Here is a 24,628-nt window from a genome sequence, read left to right on the forward strand (position 1 = left end):
TGAAAAAATATTACCAGATGATTTTTTTTGCCATCCTTCCTGAATTTTTACTCTGTCATGCTCAAGTTAATGCAGAGTTAAACACAAGGCTGAACTTCCACTCTGGCTGAAAGCAGAGCTCTGCTAATGCCGTTTATGAATCTGAAGCTATGAGCCAGATTAATGGAAATGAGATGTTCCACTTTCCAGCAGCCCTAAAAGTGATTCCCTGCCTGGCAGGGTGAGTGCAGAGGAGACTTGCTTTCTGCTGCTGTAATTATAAAATCCAACCAGACCAGCAGCATTTGAAAATATCAGCTTCCAGAATCAGCAGAATCAAAATATCAGCCCAATCCTGCAAATCCTACTTTTTATTTTTATTTTTTGGGAGCTCTTAGTGATGCTTGTATTTTTGAGAGGAGAACTAAAAAGAAGTTTTCGTACACTGACTATTTTTTTAATCAGTGGTCATATGTGGAAGCAGGAGAAAATATAAATTCTTTAAACAGTTTTGGTTATATGCTTTTTAACTCCTAGTGAGAAGTATCCCTGCTTAATTAGGAAAATGCTGCTGCAGCTGCCAAGTAGGGCTTTCAGCTTGCGTGGGATTGCTCATGTGAGTAAGGGCATGATCTGGCCTTTTTTTTTCTATTGCTCGAGCCACTGTTTCTTAGGAATATCAAATGTCTTTTGTCAATGGCAATATCAAATGATGAAACTAGCACTGGAGAGTTTAGCATTTACAAAAATTCAGTAAAATAAAGATCTCTGGAGATTTGATTCATAAGTCCTGAAAGCAAGTATAAAAAAACCCCACACATCCAGAATGCATTTTGAGCAGAAATGAAACATTTAGATTTTGCCTCTCTTTTTCTATTTGTGCCTTTAGGGGGCTGTAGTAGAAATGGAATACATAATGTATTGACAGGAGATATATATTCCACTTGTGAGTAAAGCTCTGAATCCTCTTGGCTTCCCTGTTTCTGAATCATCATGTCTTTCCTCACTGGAGAGATAAATATGGCATTCACTTCAACCCATTTAGCCCATTATTCATTTATATAAAGCAGGACCAATTAAGACATTCTTTTGTGTATTTGCAGATTCTACATATGGAGCAAAAGGGAGTTAAAAATATATGTTGCAGCAAATGTGACAGGATGCTCCATGAATACTGAATATGTTACTCCTGCAACTCCTTTGAGCACTAAACTGGTATTCTGCAACTGTGGAACTATACAAATAGACAATTGTCTGTTTTTTCCTTTGCTCCATTTCTAATTTATAAGATTCATAGTCACCTGCTTGCTTATCTAAAAAAGTCATTCCTTTCCATTTTCACAACTGCCCGCTACTGAGTAGACGGTGCATAGGCACAGCTCTAGAGTCATGAAGAGAAGCAAAAGAGACCAACTGGTTTCTGAGGCAGATGTCCATATTCCAGGAGGTATCCATTTTAGGTACGACGGGTATGTCAGTGTGAATTATTTTATTGATATTGCTTCTTGCTTTCAGAACATGTGTTTTGACTTTTTCTTCAATCTCAGAGTTTGAGGAGAGAATGAAGTTAAAAACAAAATAAAAAACCCAAAGAAATTCCTGCTATCGCAGGCTCAAGAAAATAAGCCAAAATATACATTTTCAATTCCAAAAACATTTCAGAGTGGTATAAGTCTCTGTTGGCTTAAGTGTTTCTTGGCATAAAATGCTGATTATATATGTCTCAAGGAGACAATCAGCGTGTTCATACAAAAGTCTCAGTCCCTAAAACACAATAACATGTGGTTGCCACTAAAGATTTGCTGTTGAAATAGATAAGAAAAGTTCTTCTGGATTACAATGTGGGGCTTTACATTGGGAAGCTTTATTTTGCATTAAAAGGTAGTTTGTGGCAATGTGAAGTGACGAAATGGTATGCAGCATGATAAGTTTTGAATGGAAAGGAAATATGGTGCGATATAAACCAGTTTGACTGTATTTTTCCCAGCAACTCGGTAATATTTAACTGTTGCTTTGCTGCCTGTAAGGAGTCAGAGCACTCCTTGCTGGGGAAGACTGGCCGGCGTGCAGAGCTGTTTGGCACGGCCTCGCGTCCTGGCGTCGGCCCCGTTGCGCGCGGGCAGCTGCAGCTTTTGCCTCGCACCTACGTCCAGGAGGAGCTGGCGGGAGGGCGGCAGCTGGCTGGCCCCCTGCGTTTAGGGGGTCAGAGCACGTGAATAACGCCCGTCTCGTGGGCTAGAATAGCGGTGGCGGTTTCGGGTGAGTCGCTGTGCATCTTTGGTGTCTGTCGGGCTGCGTTTGATGTTTTTCAGCTGGGATCCTTTCCAGATCTCTCCCTGTTGAAGCTCTGGGAAGTTGAGCGTCTTCCCATGTGTGAGCGTTAGCACGGATGTGCGCTGCAGCCTCTCAGGTGTGCGGTGAACCCGCTGCCTTTCCAGTTGTGTTGTTAAGAGTTAATTGTTTTGTCGCTGCTGAAAATGGACACTGCGTAAACTGGTTTGAGTTTGACTGCCTTCAGCTTGCAAGCGCTGGATCTCGTTACACCTTTTTCTGCTAGATTAAATACCCATCTGCTCCCAGAAATGTCCTTCCTGTGCAAGTATTCAGAGGCTGTGATCAGGTCGCCTCTTAACCTTCTCCTCTTTGAACTGAACAGATTGAGCTCTGGTCTCTCCTTGTAAGGAAAGTTCTTCCAGGCTCTCTAATCGCTCTTGTAGCTCTTGTCTGAATCCTTCCCAAGTGCTGGAGGTAGGGAATACAGGGGCTGAGCGGGGCGCCCGCTTTGTTTCAGTGTTTGTACTGCACTCCAGTGTTGTGCATCCCCGTTGAGAAGGTTGAGAGGCACCTCGTGACGAGGAAGAAAAGTAAAGCCGGCTGCTTCATCAGGAGATGGAGGGTGATTCAGGCTTTTATATCAAGTATCCTTTTTCCAGTGATCTCAAAAGAGCGATCTTTTGGTCATTAGCAGAAATTCACACTGAACCAGTGGTTGCTTCTCTTCCTTTTTCCCTCTGTTGTACGCTTCCCACGTGCCTTGGCGTTGACCTGTGTTGGCCAGGGCTTGTCGCCTCCGATCACGTCCAGCTGCTGGGTAAAGTTTCTATATTTGCATTCTGTGAAGCATGCTAAAATAAACAAATGTTGTTCCTAATAGAAGCACCAGTGGTTCCTGACAGAAGCACCTTGATAAATGAGTGATTTTTAACTGTTGTAAAGATTAAGAAGGATTTTTTTTTTTTAAATAGATATTTTTATGTGTTACTTAAAATATATGCAGTGGTGCAGGCTCACTGGTCTACTGCTTGTTTGTATCACTTCTGCAACAGCAGGCATCTGCCCGCTGAGCACAGCTGACCGGTTTGTATGGCTCTTTTGGCCATCTTGGGCCAAAACAAGGCAAGTGTCATATATCATTCGGTCTAACTGTAAAACGGCACGAGTTAAGAGAGATCGTCCCTCTTCCCCTGTTTCTCATTTTCTAAATAGCAGAAGAACTACCTATATGTAAATGCAAACAAATCCGTGTGCCATACAATTAAATACAATTTTATCATATTGATATCTGATGTAGTAAAAACAGCAGATGTGAATAATTGAAGATCTTGGTGAGGTCTTTATTTTGACAGTATTGCCAGTGGTTTGTTTGCAGTGAGCACTTGGTGTTGAATAGAAACATACTGTAAATATATTCTGCTTTAATGCTACTCACATTTAAATGTTAAGCATTGTTAGGATGAAATTTGAATTATTGAAGGATCAGAACCACTAATCCTTGATAAAACCAGAGTGCTTTAAAAATTTTAGGTGAATCCTTTGTCCTTTATGTTTTATGACCTAAAAATAAAAGTATGCAATAGGATTTAATAAAACATAGGCTACCCTCTGTGAGAGCTCTCTCAAGGCTTTTCAGGGTGTAAATGGTTACTGTTACCAGAGGTAATGTACTTCATTTGCTTTCCTTAGAAGCTGCTTTGATATTAAGAGAAACTCCTGAGCTGAGATTGGAATTTAAGCTCCTGTAGGGTATTTCATCTTGTGCCCTAACAGACCATCAGCTTGTTTGATTCGGAGGTCAACTGTATTACTGGGCATCAAACTGGCTTTAATAACTTCAGTGTTATTTCTCAAAGAAATTTCTTTTTAGTTTCTGCAGCCCCAGTAATGATTTTGAGCTGTTATGTGCCATGATTACAGAGTAGCTGATGATGACTCTGTTCAGTGTTTCCCATAAAATATCCTACATAGTTCGGTAACTTCTTTTTTTCTCACTAGTTCTGCATTTTAAGTGCAAAAAAATTTCTTTTTATTATACATACAAAACCATCTATGTTTTCTTTACAGCTGTAGTTGGCTCCCTAGAGGCTTTTCTGAACAGAATTTCCTGAGGGAGTAGTAATACATGGGTGCTTTTGACAGTGAAGTGGATCTTTTTCACTGTCTCTTAATAATGATTCGGTGGAAATGTCTATGTAAGGGAAGTCCCGTATCTGCATGTTTAAAAATGTAATTGTCTGTGTGCTACATTACATATTTTGCTGTGATTTTGATACATACTGTGTGTTTGCAAAGTAAAGCCATTGTTCATAAGCACCGGAGCATCTCCTGAAGTCAGTTGAGACTTCCAGTTCATTACAAAGGGATTTGGATCTGGTACATAAAGAGGGAAAGATGATTCTCAAGACTGTTGAGCTGTGCTTGGGTAGGTGCTTTTAAGAGCAGAAAGTGCATGCTAGAATGAATGTCCTTTTAGACAACTGAAACAGGTGGTGACACAGTGGAAGAAGAAACAAATGTATTCCTCGCTCTTACTGCTATTTTGATTTCCACATTGTATGAGAAAATTAAAGCCTATTAAACTCATTGGTGTATGAACCACTTTTCTTCTCCTTGCTTTAAAATACTGCAGCAGTTTTAACATAAAAGATACCTATTCATCTCCTGGATTTCTCAAGCATTTACATGCACCATTTTTACATGATATATTTCTGTATTTTTTCCTCACTGACCAAGTGGTGGGCAGTGTAACCTTGTTGCATTTAAGAAACTGGTGCAGTGTAGACACATCTACACAGGTATAGCCATCCTGAAGTCTGAATCAGTTTAACCAAAAAATAAATAAATAAAATAAAACCCTGGCAAAGACATCCTCTTTGGTGTTCGACACTGGAGCTTTGTGTTGACAACTGAAGTTATGAACAGTTAGTGCAAACATCACCTCCCCTTGCTTTTGGCACTGAGAAATACCATTGTCTTATTGTATAAAATTCTTATATTTGGCCCAGCAGATGAGTTTCATTTTGAGGCAGGATTTGGGCTGCTTTTTGTTACAGGCATACATTGTTTTCATTTATTTCTAAGTGTAAAACAGAGATTGGAATTTCAACGGGTACCCCAGCCCCTCGCGCTTGTTTAATTGGGCTTGCTGTGTGCAGAGGACTGGCAGGTAAATCCATTAGCATCGTTAAGCATTTGTACAGAACATGGGGAGTCAAATAGTTTTTGTTTTTAATTGACAAACCAATCTATTATGGACAAGCGTTATATAAGAAAACTCTCTGTAGTTTGTGAATGTGGGATTATATTTGTAGCTGCCTATGGGGAAGAGGTTATCTTTTCTTAGCTGACAGAGTAGCTATGCCCTAATTCACGTTATGCACTACTGCTCAAATAATAATAGTATTTCCAGTTCTCAAAAATTATGATTATTACCCAACTTCTCATGACTGTTTTTTTCTTCCTAGCCTCTTCCCTGGAAAGCTCTTTTGCTGTCGTAGGTCTCCACATGCTTCCCTGCCATCCTGCTGCCCTCCAAAAGGAGGGCACTCTGTCAATGCTCACTGGATTAGCAGGGGTGATTTTCTTTCCTGGTGTGTTTTGCTTGTCCACAGGGACAGGCTGCCCAAAGGAGGAGAGACCCAACCTGGTGCACCACTATGCAGAAACTAGTAACTACCATTAGCTGCGAGCTCCAACCTGCAGGTGCTGAGCTGCGCGGTCCTCGCGTGCAGCAAGATTGATGTGGCTGTTGCTGGTCAACAACACGAGTTAATGTGCTCACCCAGCCGACTCCGAAACCGAGCTGTAGCGCTGTTAGACATCAGGGACAGATATGTGCATCGTGGGCAATCTTTGACCTGCGTAAAATAAGTCAAAGGAAGACAGCAAAACTTCAGAGTGTGAAGGTGCCCAGCACTTTCCTGCTTATGAGAGCAATATACCATTAGCATCAGTATTGCTGTGATTTAATTACACATTATTGTAATTAGAAATCAGGCAATTTTTTCAGTTTTGGAGCTAGGATTTCTTTTCTTTCTTTTTTATCTTCTCTTAAATTAATCCTATCTTTTTTTTTTCCTTAACATTCTGCATATCACATACTCTAGTTTATCACAAAACTGTATGCTGCATACGTTACTAGTAAAGAGCGCTTGTGGTCCTGTTTTTGAAAGAACAAGTCTTTTAGCCAGCTGCCATAAAATTTTCCCGATTCAGGCTAACGATCAGACGACTGATTGTGAATTCCAGGATTTTCTAATGTAGGGAGCCAGCAACAGCAATAAACCCCCAAAGAAATGTATCCTAGAATGTACCTTGTTCATTTATTTCATACCATAAGGATACTTTTGTTTTAATTATTTATGATAGTAAACTTCTGAGTAAAGACATTCTGCTGTATTTTATAATGATAATGAAACTTGAGTGATGCAGGGCTTCTCCACAGCATCCTGATATTAAACGTGTCTTGCAAACAAAACAAGTTGCAAACAAATGGTCATATGCTCCTTTAGTTTCTTTATGCTATTCAAGGTTTTGAAAGCGTGTTCTGCTTCCCTCCTGTCGCTCCCTTCCCCTCAAGATAAAATGGGGGCTGTATGCTTGTTTCATGTATCGGAAACTCACAGTGTTAAAAAGAAGCTTGTAATTAAGGCTCAGTGTTATGTACTTTTTAATGTATGAGAGCGCATAGAGAACATCTTGGAGACTCTTCCAAACGTTCTCTGCAAGCTTCATCAACTTTGCCTAGTGGCTGACTTTATTTCCCTTTTAAGGGGGGAGAGGGGGAAGAGGAGTTGGAAATGCAATTAAAAAGGCCTTTGCGGTTCACCTGTAAAGTCTTTATGTGCAGATTATGGCATATGCAACTCAGCGAGGTTCCACACTAGTTCATTTCTAGTGGCGTGAGTTTTTTTTCTTCTCTCACTAGTGATCTATTTAAGCAAAAGCTATTGAAGCAAAAGGCATTTCCTGGGGAATTAATGATCAGATGGGAGGAGCTGATAACCCAAAGTACAAGTGAGGGCCATCTATCCCAGCCCATCATTAGTCTCCAGAAAATGCCCTGTAAGGTGGTCACTGATTTACTGTTTTTTGTTTGTTTATTTTTAGTAAAACTGATAGGAGCAGTAACACTGGCTGTCTGCATTTTTAATGACTCTCAAATAGGATGCTTGTATCTTATCTGCTTTAACTTGGTAGAGTGGTAAGGTGATGTACTGTCCAAAGCTTAAGAACTTGATGAATGGAGTGTATAGAGCATTTCTCAGGAATTAATACCTCTCTGCTAGCCAATTGGAGTACTGTAAGGATTCTTAGTATTCTATTTATTTGATAATTATTAGCCTACTGAGTGCTGAAATTGAAGTCTCACTTTGCTGCTGGTGGCTGTAGTGCTCTTACGGCTAGGAAAAGACAAACACTGTAAACAGAGTATTAATGGTAACGTGCAATTTAGGTTTTAGCCTCGCGACGTAGTACGTGGGGGGTAGATTTGCCGGCAGTTAGCACAACTGCCGGCAGGGAGACCAACCGATGTGCGGGTGACGGGGCCGAGGAGGGCAGTGGGGGTGGTCGCCTGCTCCTCGCTCGCCGGGGGCAGGCTCCTCTTCTCGCCCAGAAGAAGGCTCTTTCTGGTGATTTGTGTAAGTATTATAAGATGGGGGTCTGAAAAATGTTAAGTCTCCCCGATCAGATCTGGCTGCAAAATCCTGTTTAGCCTAATGCCCTGATGTGATCGTGCTGTAATCCCGTGAGTTAACAGGGAGGCTTTACAAAGCGCGCGAGCGCGTCTTAGCCAGCAGGAAGCCCCCGGCCAGAGCTCGTGCGGCGCGGAGGAGCGCGGCGGCTGGTGCGGCCGGGGCCGGGGCCGGGCAGCGCGGGGAAGGCTCTCGCCTCCGGCTGGATTCGCCTTGCCGGCGCGCGGCCGGCTGGGCCGCAAAGACCGGGCAGAGCCGGCAAGGCGCCTCCTTTTCGTCTTTCAGTCTTGTCGTAGCCATAGGAGGGTGTTAGGTGGCTACAAAACCCACTCTGCAGGGCGGTTTGCTTGGACAGATGTTACGCCGGGTTTAGAGCTGTAATTATTCCTTATTTATGTCTGGTTGCTTGAAGCTGACATTTAAAGAACGACAGGTTCCCTGGATAATACTCAATTTGTTTCTTTCTTTTCTTTTTTTTTTTTTTTTTTTTCCAGTCACATACAGTATGTTAAGTTAATATGAGGAGAATAATAATCTGCGTTCTAAAAATCAGAGAATCCATCCTAGAGCAGCAGTATTATACGTGTTTTTTAGGCTCTCACTGTAGCGGTGCAAGACTTTCAAGTGGAAAATTGTTAATTTACTATAATGAATTGAAACGTGAAAAAACAAATATTTAGTTAATTGCCTCATAAATCTGTCTGTTACTATCAGTGGAATTAAATTGATAAACAGTTCTTTAAAATTAATTTCCACATGGCAATGTGCAGATTGTATTTTATTTTATTCAAACCCCATTAGGTATTTCTATGAAAGAAAACATAAATTTGTATTTCTGTCACATTAAAGAGTGTGTGTAACAAAACACACATTTCCTGCCACGGATACTGAGGTTTTAATACACTTGGCATAACGAGGAGAGCTAAACGCTAGTTCCCTTCAGAGAGGATACCACCACCTCCTTGAAAAGGCAAAGTACCTCGTACGCCCGCGACTGTCTCGTGTCGCTCGACTGTCAGTACAGTTCGACTCGCGGTGCTTCTGCTCGTGGGAGCAGAGGATCGCCGACACGGCGCTCTGAACTCCCGTGAGGTTTCGGGCTTGTTGGCAGTGTTGCAAGTGCACCCGAGAGCTGAGAGGAGGCTGCACCCTTTCGAGAGGGGAGCTGAGGTGCCTGCCTTGGTGCTTGGTCCCTGCCAGGAAGGAGGTCCTACTGAGAGGAGGAGGAGGTCAGTATTTAACGTTACTGGACCCAACTTGTCTCCAGAGTCGCAGTTTCCAGTCTCAGGCCTGCTGTAGCAGTGCTTGTAGGCGCTTGCTATGAAAGCACCTGGAAACCTGAATGCTCTTGTACTTTAATCACTTAATGACATTACGCCCCGTACAGTATCAGTTTTTCAAAGTAAGTGGGGCACTAGACAAAATTAAATCATTTGATACTCTCCATCGTTCTAGCAAATGTAATAAGAACATCCTTGCAGAGCTGCTCTTGTGACGTTCAGCAAGAGAAAACTTGCCTTGCTGTGCGTGACACAGTGGTCTGCAAACTCGCGTAAAGATCATTCCTTCTTGTGATATGGTGTTGTTAGACGTACTTAAAATTCAACTTGATGGTTGTCATTTCAGAGTTTAGTAATGGATAAATGATTGCAAGTTACAGATGGTCTCATGATGACGATAACATCTGAGAGTGAGGACTCCTCAATTTTCTTCCCACGGTCCTCTCTCACTTGCGTCTTGAATGACCTTAGTCAACCTATCTGAACTTTTATTCCTTCAGCTATTTTGCTTGAAATCGGTAGTTACTCCTTCCCATGGGCATAGTTGGGCATAACTTGCTCTAATTTGTGAAGAGCTCTGAGATACTCAGAAAAGAAGCCAGCTAGAGGGACAGAGTATTAGTGGCAACCATGGGCTATAAGACTTTAGAGGAAGGAAATTGCAAACACATTTTTATTTAGCTTTAATAATACTTCAATAATCAAAAGAAGAAATGTAATGTTTAATACTTGAACAAAATTACACTCACTTTCTTCTCATGTTAAGTGAGTATTAAAGCAGGATGGAAGCTAGTTTACATATTTTTACACTAGACTTTTTTATTATTAAATAATGAAATGTTCTAGAGGGTTGGCCAGCTTCCAATGAATATGACTCAACTTACTAACATTGTATTTTAATATTTGCATGTTACATAGTATAATATTTCTATTAGGCAAATGGTTGAAGATAGGAATTTAAAGCAGGATGCACTTATTGAATAACATATTGTATTCATGTTATGAAAATAAGTAATATTATTTAGCTGCTGATTGACAGGAACAGGAACAAAATACTTATGCAAAAGATTGAGTGTAAATGACTGTTATTGAGGATGCAGTAATCCATGGGTCTAGGCTTGAAGATCCATGATATGGTGAATGCGGCGAGATATGCATCTGAGGCTCTTTGATACTGAAGAGAGCAGGAGCTTCTTGCCCAGCTGCCTGTAGCAAATGTGGGTGCCCAGAGAGGTGAATCCTCTTATCAACGATCCAATAAAATGCAAACAATTGTGCTAAATCAGTTAAGTTTTCAGACCTATATCCATGGTAAACTTAGTTTGGGATAAAGCAATGCGTCTCAGAAAGGCTGTAAAACTCCTCGCCCCAAGATATTCTGTTTGAAAGCATTCTTGTGAGAAAAATCTTTTAGATCTGTTAAATACAAAGATATCAATGCGTTTGTACTTCACGTATTTCATGAGCTAAAATCTTCTCAAGGCTAGGGCAGTAGTCTGGAAAGCACTCTGCTCTGTTCTCAGGGGCTTTACTGGGCATTTGCTATTGGCCATTGCCAGTGGCTGGGTGGGTTAAATGGAGGTTTGGTCTTACATTCTTCTGAGGATTTGGCTGTAAGTGACCCTATTTTCTTCGTTGTGATATTTCTGTCTTCATGAAATCAGTTACCCATTTGAGACATTCACAATGTAATTGGGAAAACAGATGTAGCTTGTGTTTGACTCTGGAAGCTGCAGTATCATACCCACCTTGGAGATTCAAATAATTTCAGACTTGAGTTGTAATTTCGATCAGTCTACATGAGATTGTGTTGTAATTTTGGTCTATCTAAAAAAGAGAAATAATTTTACTTTTTTTTAAAAAAAAAATAAAGTGATCTTTTTTAGCTTTCAAATCCCAGGGCAAATCTCAAATTTTGTGTCAGTATCACCTACCTGATGTGTCCCTAGTGGTCTACATTGAGATAGATTTAAGGTTTTGGGTTTTTTTAGGGAGCGTGATACATTAGCTTTACCGTTTCTGGGTGATATAAGCTCTGTGATCTACTCCCTGGTAAGTGCATGTGTCAATGCTTTGTACATGCATTGCCCAGTCACGTGGCTGGTATGCTGTGTGTGCAATCTACAGAATTGCTAAAACAAATAAAAATTCTCATTAGGTCAAAGTGATAATGGCCTGTGGGGTAGATTGGGAAGTTTATTGGATATCTTGTTTGTTTGTGGAAGAGATTCTTAAATTTCATTTGCATTTGTCAAACAGGAAATCTGTGCAATCAGTATCTGATGTAAATTATGGTGATAACATTTTGCATGTAACTATTAGGTCTGGCATGTATTGGTGAACACTTAAGACTTTTAAGCTTCGTGTGGTGCATAAGGAATTTCTGTTAGCATGAGGAATATAACATAAAAGCTCATTTGTTCCGATAAGTCGCTACTGCTTAGAAATGGTTGTGTTGTGAGTCCTGGTTGTTTTGTCATTATTAAGTGGCAAGGTCCCATCCAGCTCCCATTGAATTCACTGGGAAAATTGCCAGTAGCATCAGCTGAAGTTGAACTGTGCCCTTAGCGAGGTAAACCTCACCACCACTAATGAACTTTGTGCTGCTTTGGTTAAATTATTTTGTTATATTTTATACTTGGTTTGTAAATGAGCAATAAGCGTCATGTGCTTGCTGAAGATATGAACGGTATTTGTTATAGATTATCTTCCTCAGCAGAAGCTGATGATGATGGTAATCCACTGACCTCCTGACTCTATATCTACAAAGGAAAAAATAACTGCAAATTATTTATTATTCTTTCATAGTCTGTGTATAACAGACACCTTACTGCTGTGAGGCTTTTTAAGGTTTAGTGGAAGAAGGGTAAAAATTTGGAATTTGAAAGTCTAGGTTCTTTCCAAATTGATCACCATTATGAAACCACAAAATTATTATATCTCCTGCAATTTTCTAGTGCCTGTGAGATGGGCAATATATTTTATAGCAGCACTGAGAAGGAAATGCATGTTTACTTGAATTTGAAATGAGACTTGCATTTTTGATCATCTCTTTCCTTTTCAGTAGATATTACTACAATAAATGGAGGCAATTATGTAGGGTTTCAACTGAGAGAAGAATAATTTATTAGAAGATAATTTCTCTAGCCGTTGTAGTATCCTAAAAAACAATAAATTAAATTATATTAGGCCTAAAGTGCTATTTATCTGTGCTTTGGAGTCTCTGGATCAATGTGTATCTGTGTGCACTTTTCCTTCCATCTAAAACTGATGAATAAAATGGTCACCCTACAGAATTCTTTATTTTCCTGTGGTGGTGTTCTTCAGCACATGTTAACTTTAAGAACATGTGGTTAAAGAGCTGCACAGCATATGCATATATGCTCAAGGGAGTAGAGGCGCCTGTTAGTAAATGAGCACGTTTATTAGAGCAGTAGGAGTAGCACAGAAGTACTTCTGTGATAAAATACCTGAGCCGTTGTGTCTGCTGATTCATCTGTCTCCAAAAAGATGTGTTAATCAATGATTGTTTTGTGATGTTTTTTAAAAGGATGGATTTATTTCTGTTAGCTGTCTACTGCGCTTTATTGCCACTACTTCAGGAAAATACAAGTAAAATGGAGTGACTCATTTTTTTAAGAAAGTATCTAGGTTCCTAAAAAAGTTTCATGTGTCAATATGAAAAAAAAAGATTTCAATTATAAATCTGAGAAAAGTAAAGGTGAAAGACCTTTCAAAATGTGTTTCAGCTCAGATTTAGCAATGCAATCTGTACACATTAAATGATAATAAATTATGGATTTTGTATGTTTCCCTACATTAAAGTACACTTTAATCTTTTAAAAAGCCACATGTATAAAAAGAAGTAACTTAGAGGGGTGTTTTTAAGAACAGTTTTAATAACTTGAGATATCCATAAAGCAAAACAAATTGTAGCAAGCATTCTTCAGATCTTTTATTGCATCAAATAATTGCAATGCATAGGGAATAATATTTACACAGATACCTCTTTGTAACATTACCATGCCATGTTTACTGTTGATGTATATAAAGAGTAATACACAACATGCAACTAAACACAACTGGTATTTATCTGTAATATATTAATACAAAGAATGCTGTTGATGGACATCTCTGAAGTATGATGGTAGGAAGCCATTAGGAAGTATTCTCTGAAGTATATTTGAATTATAGTGCATGCTTTGGCTAAGGCTTAATGGCTTTGTTGCTCTTAGTGAATTTTGAAGGAACTTCAAATCCCAGATGAGATCAACAGAATTAAAAAAAAAAAAAAAAAAAAAAGCATAAAAATAAAACTGTCGTACTCAGTTAAACTTGTGAGGGCAATGAAATTTAGAATTTAGGTTGAACCGCCTTCCTTATCCAAACTAGTAATCAGGGTCCCTTTACAGTCACAGCACATTACCCATCAGATAGAGCTTCCCAGTCCAGAGCCTGAGTCCTGGAAGTAATTCATTTGGTGCTGAAAATGCTCATAAATTTCACATTTATGAAAGTTTGTTATGGTTTATTAGTGGATTAGTGTAAACCATAACTAGAATATTGGACTGTTTGTGGGAAGTTGATTATCAGTGCTCTTAATGTGCGTTCATTTATTAAAACGGAAAACAAAAAAGATGACAAGAAAACAAAAAAAGCCATAATGTTATCTAAATTTATTTACCTATCAGTTGTTGACTCTCTTATAGTATATTGGGAAGCTATTTTATGTGACTAATTTTCTAATGACTATTTGACTTTTAATGTGTTTTCACAGTTTTTTTTATTATAACCATTTTTCTCTTCAGTTTTCTTTTTTCTTAAGGTATTTTTCAGTTTTGCCTTTGTTTCCTATACTACAAATTTGAACTGACAAGAGGTTTGTAATAGGACTCCAAAACATATTGTGAACACACATTGTTAACCAAATTACAATCACTGATGTCATTTACACATGTTGCCTTTCAAAGGATGAATGTGTTCTTTTAATTTGCTTTTTAAATATCCATAACAGTGTCCCCAAGCATTTTAATAAAACAGAAACAGTTAATTATTGCTGAATAAGTGTATCCAAATATGATGGTCTGCAGCTTACATATAAATATTTCTGACAGCACTTCTCTCTTGAAGAGAAAATTGTGTAAATTGCTAGTTATTATCATTTTTAATAAATAAGTCTTATCTTGACTCTATTTCTCTTTTTTTCCTCCCTCTGCAATACTGTTCAACAACCATACTTTCAGTGGGACCATTTCTATTACAGAGTGATTGAGCTCTGATTTACACATCAATTACCCAACTTCATGGAGATTTTCATGCTCCCCTAGCTGACATCAATGAAGCATAACTGCGTAAGCGCTTTATTTCATCCCAGTTTTTGATAACTCAGACTGATAACTAATCATATCGAAAGACAATGTGCTATGATACAGGAAACAATAAATGCTCCCCTTTGAAACCTCCTCTATTCTTTATACACTTACTATTCGGGGGCTTATCTCTGCCATCCATTCCCTAGGATCTGTTCCTTCCAAATTCATGTTGAGGAATGGTTTGGGGCTACATAACACCAAAACCAGCAGAAATTGAGTGAAAATAGCATTTTCTAGGTACTTTGTGTGTCAGAGGGGGGATGGAAAGCAGCTAACAGGAATGAAGAATGTGACAAATATAAGCCAAACCCTTAGCCTTCTAGCTTAAATTTCCATAAATTGCCTAGGGGTCTCCTGGGTGTTATTTTTTTCAGGGACTTTAATCTTCTGTGTTCTCTATCAAACAAGCTACAGGAATGGCATTGTTTTTAATGCAAATTGCTAAGAGATTTGGCTCATACAGGTAGATAACCAATGACCATCTGAAGTGTTTCTGTACAGAACTGTTGAACATCAAAGACAGAATATTCTATATTTTAAAATAAATCATTTATCTTGAAGCGCGGTGATAGCGATATTCAGTGTTAGATACTTTCAGTAACTATTCATGCTATGAAGAATGCAACATTAAAGTAAATGTTTAAATAGGAAAGATAGTGAGAAGTTTAAAAGTTTTTTTTAATGAGCATATTCTATTGTGGCCTGATGGTCTCTGTGAAGTAGAAAAATTATCTGGACAAAGAAGCAAGGGCAGCGGTGATTAAGACATAAAGAGGAATTTTACTGTTTTAAGTGTGGTATGGCTCATGATGTTTATCAGTGAGAGAAAGACTTCAGATGGTCAGGGAAGATACGTTATGTTAAAAAATGGTTTTAGTTAAAGACCAAGTTTTGAAATCTCCTCATTTACTAAATATATTTTCAGAATTGCAATGAAATTTAAGACTTGAGGCTATACTGGAGAATCTGCATGGACCAAAAAAGCCTGTTCTCTCTTCCTTTTACAATATGCTAATATTCTGATTTTACATGAAATCAATGGATTTTTTGTAGGATAAATCTGAAGTAATGTAAAGGTGGATTACTAATGTAATGTTTTTGTTAGAAGTGGACTTCCACCTAGTTGGCTATTAGATGACATTGCTTTTTACTTTGTTTTTACTTGCTTTGAAAGGGAATTTCCCTGCTCTGGAAATCTTTTTAAGTGTAGGAGCAGCCGCATTGACCTGAGCTGGATTTCTCCCATATATCAGGTATTCAGGAGTGATTTTTGCTTTGGGATGTTTAAAACCTTGCTCAGGCTTACCAGGCGGTTTTTGAGGGAGTGCAGTTCTGGGTCTACCTCACCCGAATGCTCGTTACAGAACAAGAGTTTTGCCTTAAGTCAGAGCCACAAAGTAATAACCCTGGGTAAGGACTTTTGCTACTTAAATTTATACCATGTTATATATCTACTCTGTCTTGATTTAGAAGTCTGTGTTTATTTTGTGTTTCCACAAATGACTAACATTTTGGTTAGAGAACTTCTTTCATCGTTTAGGAGTATGCTTTATTTTAAGTGGAATAAAGAAAAACTAGTGCAATTTTGCATAGTGTGCATTTTCCTGAATTCAGGTACCTCTTTAAATATCGAGAACAGCAACTACTTCTCCCTAACTTGTGGACAAATACTGTTTTTCTTGAATACTGTTCATTTATCCTTCTGTGTGTAGTCTGTCACTTCTGTAAAGCCTCTCCAGCATTTTTAATTGATTCTTTCCCTGTTGGGCTTTTGTTGTTTTGACTGAATCAACAAAGCGGTGTTTTGTTCTCATTCATGATTTTTCTGCAACATTAGATATGGGATCATTTTCTCCTCTTCTGCTTTTTCTTCATGTCACAGTGACTGCTCCTTCAGACTTGTCTGCTCTGACTTCTTACTTCTGCTCCCTCTTCTGTCTGTCTTCCAGGCCCTTGTCTGTGTTTCCCAGTTTTCTACACTTCAGGAGACTACTGCTGCGGCTTTAGTTACCGCATCTCTGAAGATAAACCTCGAATGCTAGGTCTCAGCCTTTAGCTGCTCATCTTATCTTATTTTTTCAGCTTTCTCTCAAACTCTTCCTTCTAACCTCTTGCTCTGTTGCAATCTGTCCAAAAGGGTTTTTCGTGTCCCTCCCCCCCCCCCCCCCCCAGATCTTTTGTACCACACACTCGCTTTCACCACAGATGGCTGTACTGCCCTTTCCCATGCCAGAATTTTTATTCCACCTTCTGGTTCTCCCCTTTGTAGTCAGAACACGTCTGACTTCTTCCCTTATCACCAACCAGATCCACATCTTTAGCTTCCAGTCCCCAAATCTGCATTCCTGCCGGTCACCTTTGCCATGACACTGCAGCCTGTCCCTCTCTCCCAGCTCCTTGGGAGGTCCCCAGCGTGGCCCCGGCTCACGCGGGGCTGCAGCTGGGGCGCAGGGCTGTCACCCCACTAATCAGAGAGATTGCTCCGTGGCTGCATTAAGAGTTTCTGGAAAGCATCCCAATAGGTTCTCCATGTGCTAAGATCTAATCAGCGTCCTCCTTCAGATTACAAGGAATCCGAAGAAATTGTTATCCTAATCTGTGCATGATCTTACAACATCTGACTTCCTGTAGCCGCAATCAAAGCAGCGTCAATGTTTCCACAGCAAAAATGCATTTGAAGAGAAATAAGCAAAGTAATTCACTTGAAGTGATGAACAACCACTTCCTTTTCAGTAGATACTTTGTACACTTAAGTCTTCAATGTAATTATGTGAGTGAAAAGTTCAGAATGAACCATTAAATTGTTTTGTTCCCACAAGAACAGAAAGAGACCGAGCTTGGGAATGGTGTGGAGGTAGCTGTTCAGTTATAGCTTTGCTTGGGTCATAAAATGGACACTCGTGGTTTGATAGTCTGTAAACATCACTAGGGTCCAGGGCATGAGGTGCACATCTGTGCTTGTCTCTTGAGTGTAAGGAGCATGTATCTTTCATAAAGATGCCCACTAAAAGAGAAATACTTCAGAACATTTTGTTGAAAAATACTGAGTTTTTAACCTTTGCTGTTAACATTGTAAATACTCTCTTAGTTAAAGTTAATGGCTGTTAAAGTGATTATGCCATTGTGAATTACTGCTGTTTTCATTGATTTTGAATTTGTAGTTTTGTAATGTGTCATAAAATATATCTGAAGAGTCTTAGAGCCTTTGCCACTTTTTCTCAGATAGGATGTGGCATAATACCTCCACTCTAAAGTAGTTAGGGAACCAACCCTAAATACTTCGCATACTTAAAACCAGAGACAGGTTTTTAGATAACAGAGTATTGGAATCTCATGTTGTGGGTGAAATCCATTCCGGGCTGAAGTCAGTGGCCAGATTCAGTTTGGTTTGAATGAGCCCAGGATTTTAGCCAGAACCTCTGGGCCAGCGTGGTTGTTGTAAGGTTGAGCAATGCAGCTCTTATCTTCAGGAAAAAATTCTTTCTGAAGTGAATGCTGGCCATGCGTGAGCTGGAACTGCTCCGATAAGAAAAGATTACTTGTGCAGGATATAAAATCCTGCTTACGGTAGATCTGTTAACTTGAGTGACCCTGTTGTAGCCAAGATTGGGCTCATAACTTCATAGCGATCAGATCTTGATGCAAGAATTGCAGTCTGTAGGTCAAGGTGCCAAAGGAGCTGCTGGAAAGCTCTTCCGTGACAAGGCTGAACACAGTGTTTTCCCGTGGCTTCTGGGCTGGATTATGCTCTTGGCATCGTCCTGAGCAAGGACGGGCAGTGAAAAATACACCAAGGATAGCATTTTGCTTCAGGAGAGATTTTCCTGAGGCAATTTCCCTTATTCAGTGGGAGGCTGCTGCAATAATATATTACAGTCCCTTAGCAATGGTAGTCTGTGATGTTCCTGGGCCAAACCAGTCCCTTCTCCAGAATGCTTTTAGGGGGAGATGAAGACAACCTTGGTCTCATCTAGATGTACCAATTTGGGAAACGGTACTAATTTAAGTTGTAGGACTAATCCCATGTCTGTGAATTTTAATCTTGATGTAGAGACATGAAAGTAATGGGGTGGGGGGGGAGGCCCTTGCTCCCCCTTTTACCTTTCAGTAAGTAGCTTGTAGTTTGCAGTATTGTAGTAGCAGCATGTGATTGCATATGGTATGGTGAAGTGACCTTGGCTTACAACAACAGTTTATTTTCCCTGTCCTTTAGGAAACCAGTAAATACTACTATTACTTCTGCAAAAATATCAAGGATTATTATAGCAATGTTCTGGAGTTCGATACTGGTGGATGAATGTGAGCTGGTGATGTCACTACATCAAAAAGTGCTATATATAAAAGATATTTCAGCCTTCCAGCCTGTCAAAGGAAAATGTGGATGGAAATCATTTAGCTCAGCTTATGTAGGTGGCTTTACATTCTGTTTATGAGCCGTACTCAAGCCTTGTTCAATTCAAGCGTGAATGATCTTGAATTGCTTAAATCAATTATTAATTCATTTTTTTTGATTTAGGGATTTCACTGTGGCATTAGTCTTTCTTTTTTCTTTCCCTCTCTGTATGAAAACAAGTATGTGAGTCTAAGGATACATGGAATCACCAGGAAGCAGACATATGCTTTCCTGTGGTCTCTGCAGGGCTTACAGGTTCAAACACAACCTGCCTCAATCGTAAGAACTTTAATCGAGTAGATAAAGAGGTCCTCATAATTATAAACTGCAGTAGGTATAACAAGAGGCTAAATACATAGCTGTGGTTTTAATTAGCTGGTGCTTCAAATTAGTAATTGTGATTTCACTCAGAAATCAGTGACTTTATACACTGGTAAAGCGTCATCACTGTGCAGTTCATTCCTCATTATACCTCTCCATGTGAAGCTTTCAATACAACATCATGCTGAGCTAAAAAGGCAAAAGTTGTAGATATTTGGTTATCTTCCAAGTGCAGTGGAGCTCTATGAAGATTTAATTCATTCTCACCAGAGAGAAGAGAATTAACTGTTCTTTGTTACATATGTATGCCTGTGAATATATATGTATACATATAGGGTGTGCATGGATATGTGTGTTTATGTCTAGAATCTGTCAGGGAGATACTGTTTGCAACAGATAACATCAGTGCATATACTAAATCTGTTATTCAAGTTGTCATCTGGAATTTGGTAGCTAATTAACTGACACAAAGTAGAGCCAAAAGCCTCATAACAAATCAAATATGGGTTGAAAGCACAGAAGTGTCCCTTAATGCTTGTCACATGAGGGGTTGTCAGTGCAAGTTGAAGCACGCATCTTTTGCTTTCCTCTTTCCTCTCTCTCTCTTTTTTTTTTTTTCCACCCTCCTCCTTCAGGGTTTTAATTATATCGTTTCCCTCAGAGGAGCAGGAGGTAGTTTGCAAAGCCAAGAGACCAAAGTACTTCAGTGCTGCTCAGGAGAGAAGTGAATGTGATCTCTCAGCTTGTCATCTCGGTCTGGCAGGTGCACAAAGCAAACTGACACAGAGATACCTGACATCTTGCCATCGCTGCTCTGAGGCGATAGATCCGCTGCTGCTTGTTTGTGTGTAGCATTACCTGCCAGAGGAGTCAACTAACCTAAAGTCCCTTTTGGGAGACTGCTACAAAAACACTTTTTAAAACGCCCCTGACACCCACAATGAAACCTTACATAAATTCTAACAAGTGTGCGGGACAGCATTAGGTGTTGGAAGTCATGCTAGGCTGACGTGCAGCATTGGGATGGATGTAGACAAGTGTTATGCAGTTAAATGGGTTTGGAGATGGTGCTGCGCTCCCTTGGCTCCAGCTTGGCTTTCTCCACGTGTAGACATGTTCCTTGTGGGTCCATGTGCATGGTGTGTAAGCGGGTGCGCACGCATTCATGTATTGCGCTCACAGATACGTGTGTTATGTAGACACAAATGTGTCAAAATCTATTTTATTTTTCTGCATCATGCATCATGCTAATTTGAAAAGAACTTTTTTTTTCTGTTTTCATTTTGAAGTATACGGACCTTATCCACTTTCATATAGTAGTATGATTCCAAATTTACATTTGTGAAAATTATCCGGTGTTTTTTTTCTTGCAGAATTATACTCAACAGTTGCCTAGTTTCTGATGTTTTTCTTCTGTTATTGATAGTAATGAATATGTAACTAAATTATGGGAAAAAAAATGTATTGTGTTTTTTGTCCATTTCTCCTCTTCAGTCACTATGAGCAAGACCGGAGTGCACTTAAGCGGAAAGAATGGGAGAGAAGAAATCAAGAAGTCCAGCAAGATGAAGATCTCTTTGCTTCAGGTTTTAACCTGTTTGGAGAACCCTATAAGGTAAATTGTAGTGGGATAAAAGACATTCTAAAAATGTAAAGTATCTGAATGCATTTTACAAGTATAAATTAAGGTTCACGTCACCTCTGAAAAATGAAAGTGTCACATTTGCCTTGGTACTCACACTCTTAGATCCACTAATCTTCCAAATCAGCATATTGCAGCAGCGTCAAGTTGCATGCTGGCATTGGCAGAATCAGGAATTTTCCTTAAAGTCCATATCAAGATTTCTTCCTCTAAACATGCAGCGAAGTGTCTCAATAGAATCATGTGCAGCTAATATCTCTACAAGTAGAGTCATAAAAAAATAGCACTTAGTCCTTATATTTTTAAGCAAAAAATATATCTGAGTTGTTAAAACCACATTCTCCTCTATAAATAATGAGTCCATAAGCATTCTTTTGCAATCATAACTATCCAAAGAAGTCTTCAGGGAAAGTGTCTGAATCTTTGGGGAGCATAACAAGGCTATGAAAGGGACTTATGACAAGGCTTATTCTCTCTAAGGAGCTTTACTGCCTGAGAATTTCATCACCAAGGGATGTCCCCCTTTATGATTTCTTCTGCTTTGATTTTCAGTAAGACATTCCCTGAAGAATTCATCAGGATGTAAATTTCCATATCTCTTTCCCCTCCCAATCAGTGACATCCATTGAAAGGCCACCACTTCATCTTTCCATTTTACATTGTTAGCAGCTGGAGGGAGGATGAGGGCTCTTTGAAAATCACCAGAACAGGAGGAGGAAAGACTGGCATCATTATCAAATGGTTGCTAATAATTATACACTGGGAGATTTTTTCAGTCAAATAAGCACTATGCAGTGGGAGAATTTGTGGGTTTTTTGTTTTTGCAAAATCGAATCAAGTCACTGTTTTTGCATTGGTTCACATTTTACCACCCTTATTCATAGTAAATAATAACTTATGAAGAGTTGATTTTGTTGAGACTTCTTGCCAGTCATGTAAACATTCATAGTTCATGTGAGTGGTCATCAGGATTTCATTAGGTAAACTAATAAGCAAATTTGTGCAAAATTATGGGTCAGGAACTAGAGCTCCTCCATCTACTGTACCATAAGAGTGATAATTTCTGGTTTTAAACTGTTAAGCATGTATGAGTTCGCACTAATGAACAGAGCACATTATATATGTGGTGAAAAACTGAATGGACAACAATCAAAATATTATCCTGGTAGCTGTCTTGAGAAAATTAAGTTTTTTAAAGAATATTCCACCTGCTTGCTAGGGGAATTTGTGAAAACTACATCTATGGTTTTGAGCAAAACATGATGTATTACTATCCTAAAAAAAGTTGTAATTATAAATTGTGAAAGATAAAAATTTAGAGGAAAATGGCATGCAAAAGTAAGTTACAACTGTCTTTAATGTACAAAATGAAGAGAACCAAAGCTGAATACGAAAGGTAGATTTTACATCCGTTTCACACTATGGAACAAAAAAGGGCAATGTTGTAGACTGATATTTCCTTTATAAGTTCTCTATTGCTAGGAGCATAAAAGCACTGAATCTGACTCTTAATGGATACAGAGTGATTTATATTCTTAGGCAAGTGCAAAACTAAATTCAGGTTTTACTCATGTTTATTCTAGGCTAAAATAAAGAAGCTGTCAGGTGAGAATAAATGTACTGCACATTCAGTTTGAAACCCTCCTCCATTTTGAGCTGTTTCTGGGCCAGTGAGACTTGAGACCTGGTACACACAACCATCAGCACCCATCTGGTTACTCTCAATGGGAGCAGAATGTCCCCAGCAAGGTCAAGTGGCATGGCCTGCAGTGGGCACCTCCTCGGCCAAGCTAGCCAGGTTAGTGGACGTCCACTAGAGAGATGGCCAGTATGTTTCTGAAAGACCTGGGGAATGGGAGGCAAGATAAGAGCATAGAACAGCACAGGGAAGGCTGGGAATGTGTGGTATCAAGAATTAGAAAGCATCTTTTTCCCTTTCTTTGATTCCCAGACTTAGTAATCTTATTTGCTTATCATACCTTCCCCATTTACTTCAACAGTACCCAGGAAAAGGGGGAGGGAGTGCTGCCCCATTTTGCAGTTTTGGAGACTTAACAACTTGCAGTTGCTTGAAGGTTGGTCTAAAATTGGGGAAATTTAAGTTTAGTTTTAGAAAGGTGAGCTAGTAAGAACAAAAGCCCTAATAAATGAAACAGCTTTTTCCTTTCTCGCACGGATCTTACCACCATTTGTGTATCACAGGCAAACAGTCAGATCACACATCTTATCTCATGTATCCACCTCCATCAATGATCTCTTTGTGAGGATTTTCCTGGGAGAAGCCTTAATCTTATTAACCAGTTGTTGAGGTCTTTTAGTGTTTAGAATTAGTAAAGAGTTTCAGAGATAGTGAGTTTCTTAGAGAAAACAGTAGGAGTAGTTCTGTTACTTTTTCAAAGTTGCTTTTTCAAAGATTTGCCTTAGAAGAGTTCAAATTGAGAAATACAACCGAATAGGCAGAATTTCCATTGCAGAATCTTTGGAGAATCTTATTATTTATTACTTTTTTCTTTTTTTTTTTTTTTTTTTTTTTCAAGCTTAGCATTCAGCTTCTCATCCAGGGAGGTGAGTTTAACTGTGAAGCATGAGAAAGTGAATAAATTATGAAACCTCAAGTTTCATACAAATTTTCACAAAACCCTTGTAAATTGGGCCTATAAGTTTGAGTGCATTAGTTCTTTTCTTTGTAAAACTATAATGCAATAGCTAGCTAGCAAATTAGCCTTCCAATAGAATTCCATTACAGATCTTTCTTGAAAGCAATAGAAGTAAATGTAGGAAGGTGTACATTTCCTAAATTAACAAGAGCCTAGAATGAGGGGGATGGCTGCTAGCCATGAGTCACAAACCAGACATATAATTTATGCCTTGAAATATTCAGAAAATGCATTTCCTTGATAGCAGCAAAATTGTGATTCAACATGCTGTTCAGAAAATAAGATGTACAGAGGTTTCCTTTAAGAAATCAGCCAATTATCGAGAATATGAAGGCAGAAATTGTCCCCAATCTGGAAGTATCAAAGAACAACCAGAAATTATGACTGGATTTCACGTTTATCTTGCTGGCCAATACTCCGCTTCTCACGAGAGTCCTGAATTTGTTGAGGAAAAAAAATGTTACACTTCATGCCTTAAAGCCTGGGGTTTGCACCAGACTACACCACGTTGAGTCGTTGAGTCACTCAGGTTATATGATGTGCAAATCTGGTCTTAGTTGTGTGTGTTCTAGTTTTATTTCACTGTAAGGCAAATTACCATTCATATTCACTATGTCTTTGCACTCTGGTCCAAAACTCATTACAGACAGTAATAATCTTTCCATTGACTTCAATAACACTTGGATTAGAGGTTTAATGCAGTTAAAATAGGCTAAGAATGTCCAAATTAATTGTCTCTGTGCTTTTCAGAAAATGTTTTTATTAATGCTCTTGAAAAATTACTACAAATAATAATATATTATATTTATATAGTGTCTTTCATCCTCAGGATGTGAAAATGTTGGAGGAAACAAGGTTTAATATTAAGCAAAATGATATTTATCATTATGTGGCATCTTAAAGAAAATAATCTAAGAGAATCAGATGCTTCCAGCATAGAAATGATTGAAAAACTCTACATTCAAATTAAAATAGTGTTTCCCTCTATGAGGTGCTAGGCAAGAGCTCTTT

General features: G+C 39.0%; 1 protein-coding gene across 1 annotated transcript in view; it reads left to right on the top strand.

Annotated features, from left to right (window-relative positions):
- Positions 1 to 24,628, top strand: part of AFF2 (ALF transcription elongation factor 2) — a 325,935-nt gene that overhangs the window by 64,351 nt on the left and 236,956 nt on the right. Inside the window, exon 2 of the mRNA XM_062584442.1 lies at positions 20,813 to 20,933. Within this exon, the coding sequence (XP_062440426.1) occupies positions 20,813 to 20,933 (121 nt within the window). The remainder of the gene's footprint in view (positions 1 to 20,812; positions 20,934 to 24,628) is intronic.

Source organism: Rhea pennata, chromosome 11 (assembly GCF_028389875.1).
Source record: "Rhea pennata isolate bPtePen1 chromosome 11, bPtePen1.pri, whole genome shotgun sequence".
NCBI classification, from domain to species: Eukaryota; Metazoa; Chordata; class Aves; order Rheiformes; family Rheidae; genus Rhea; species Rhea pennata.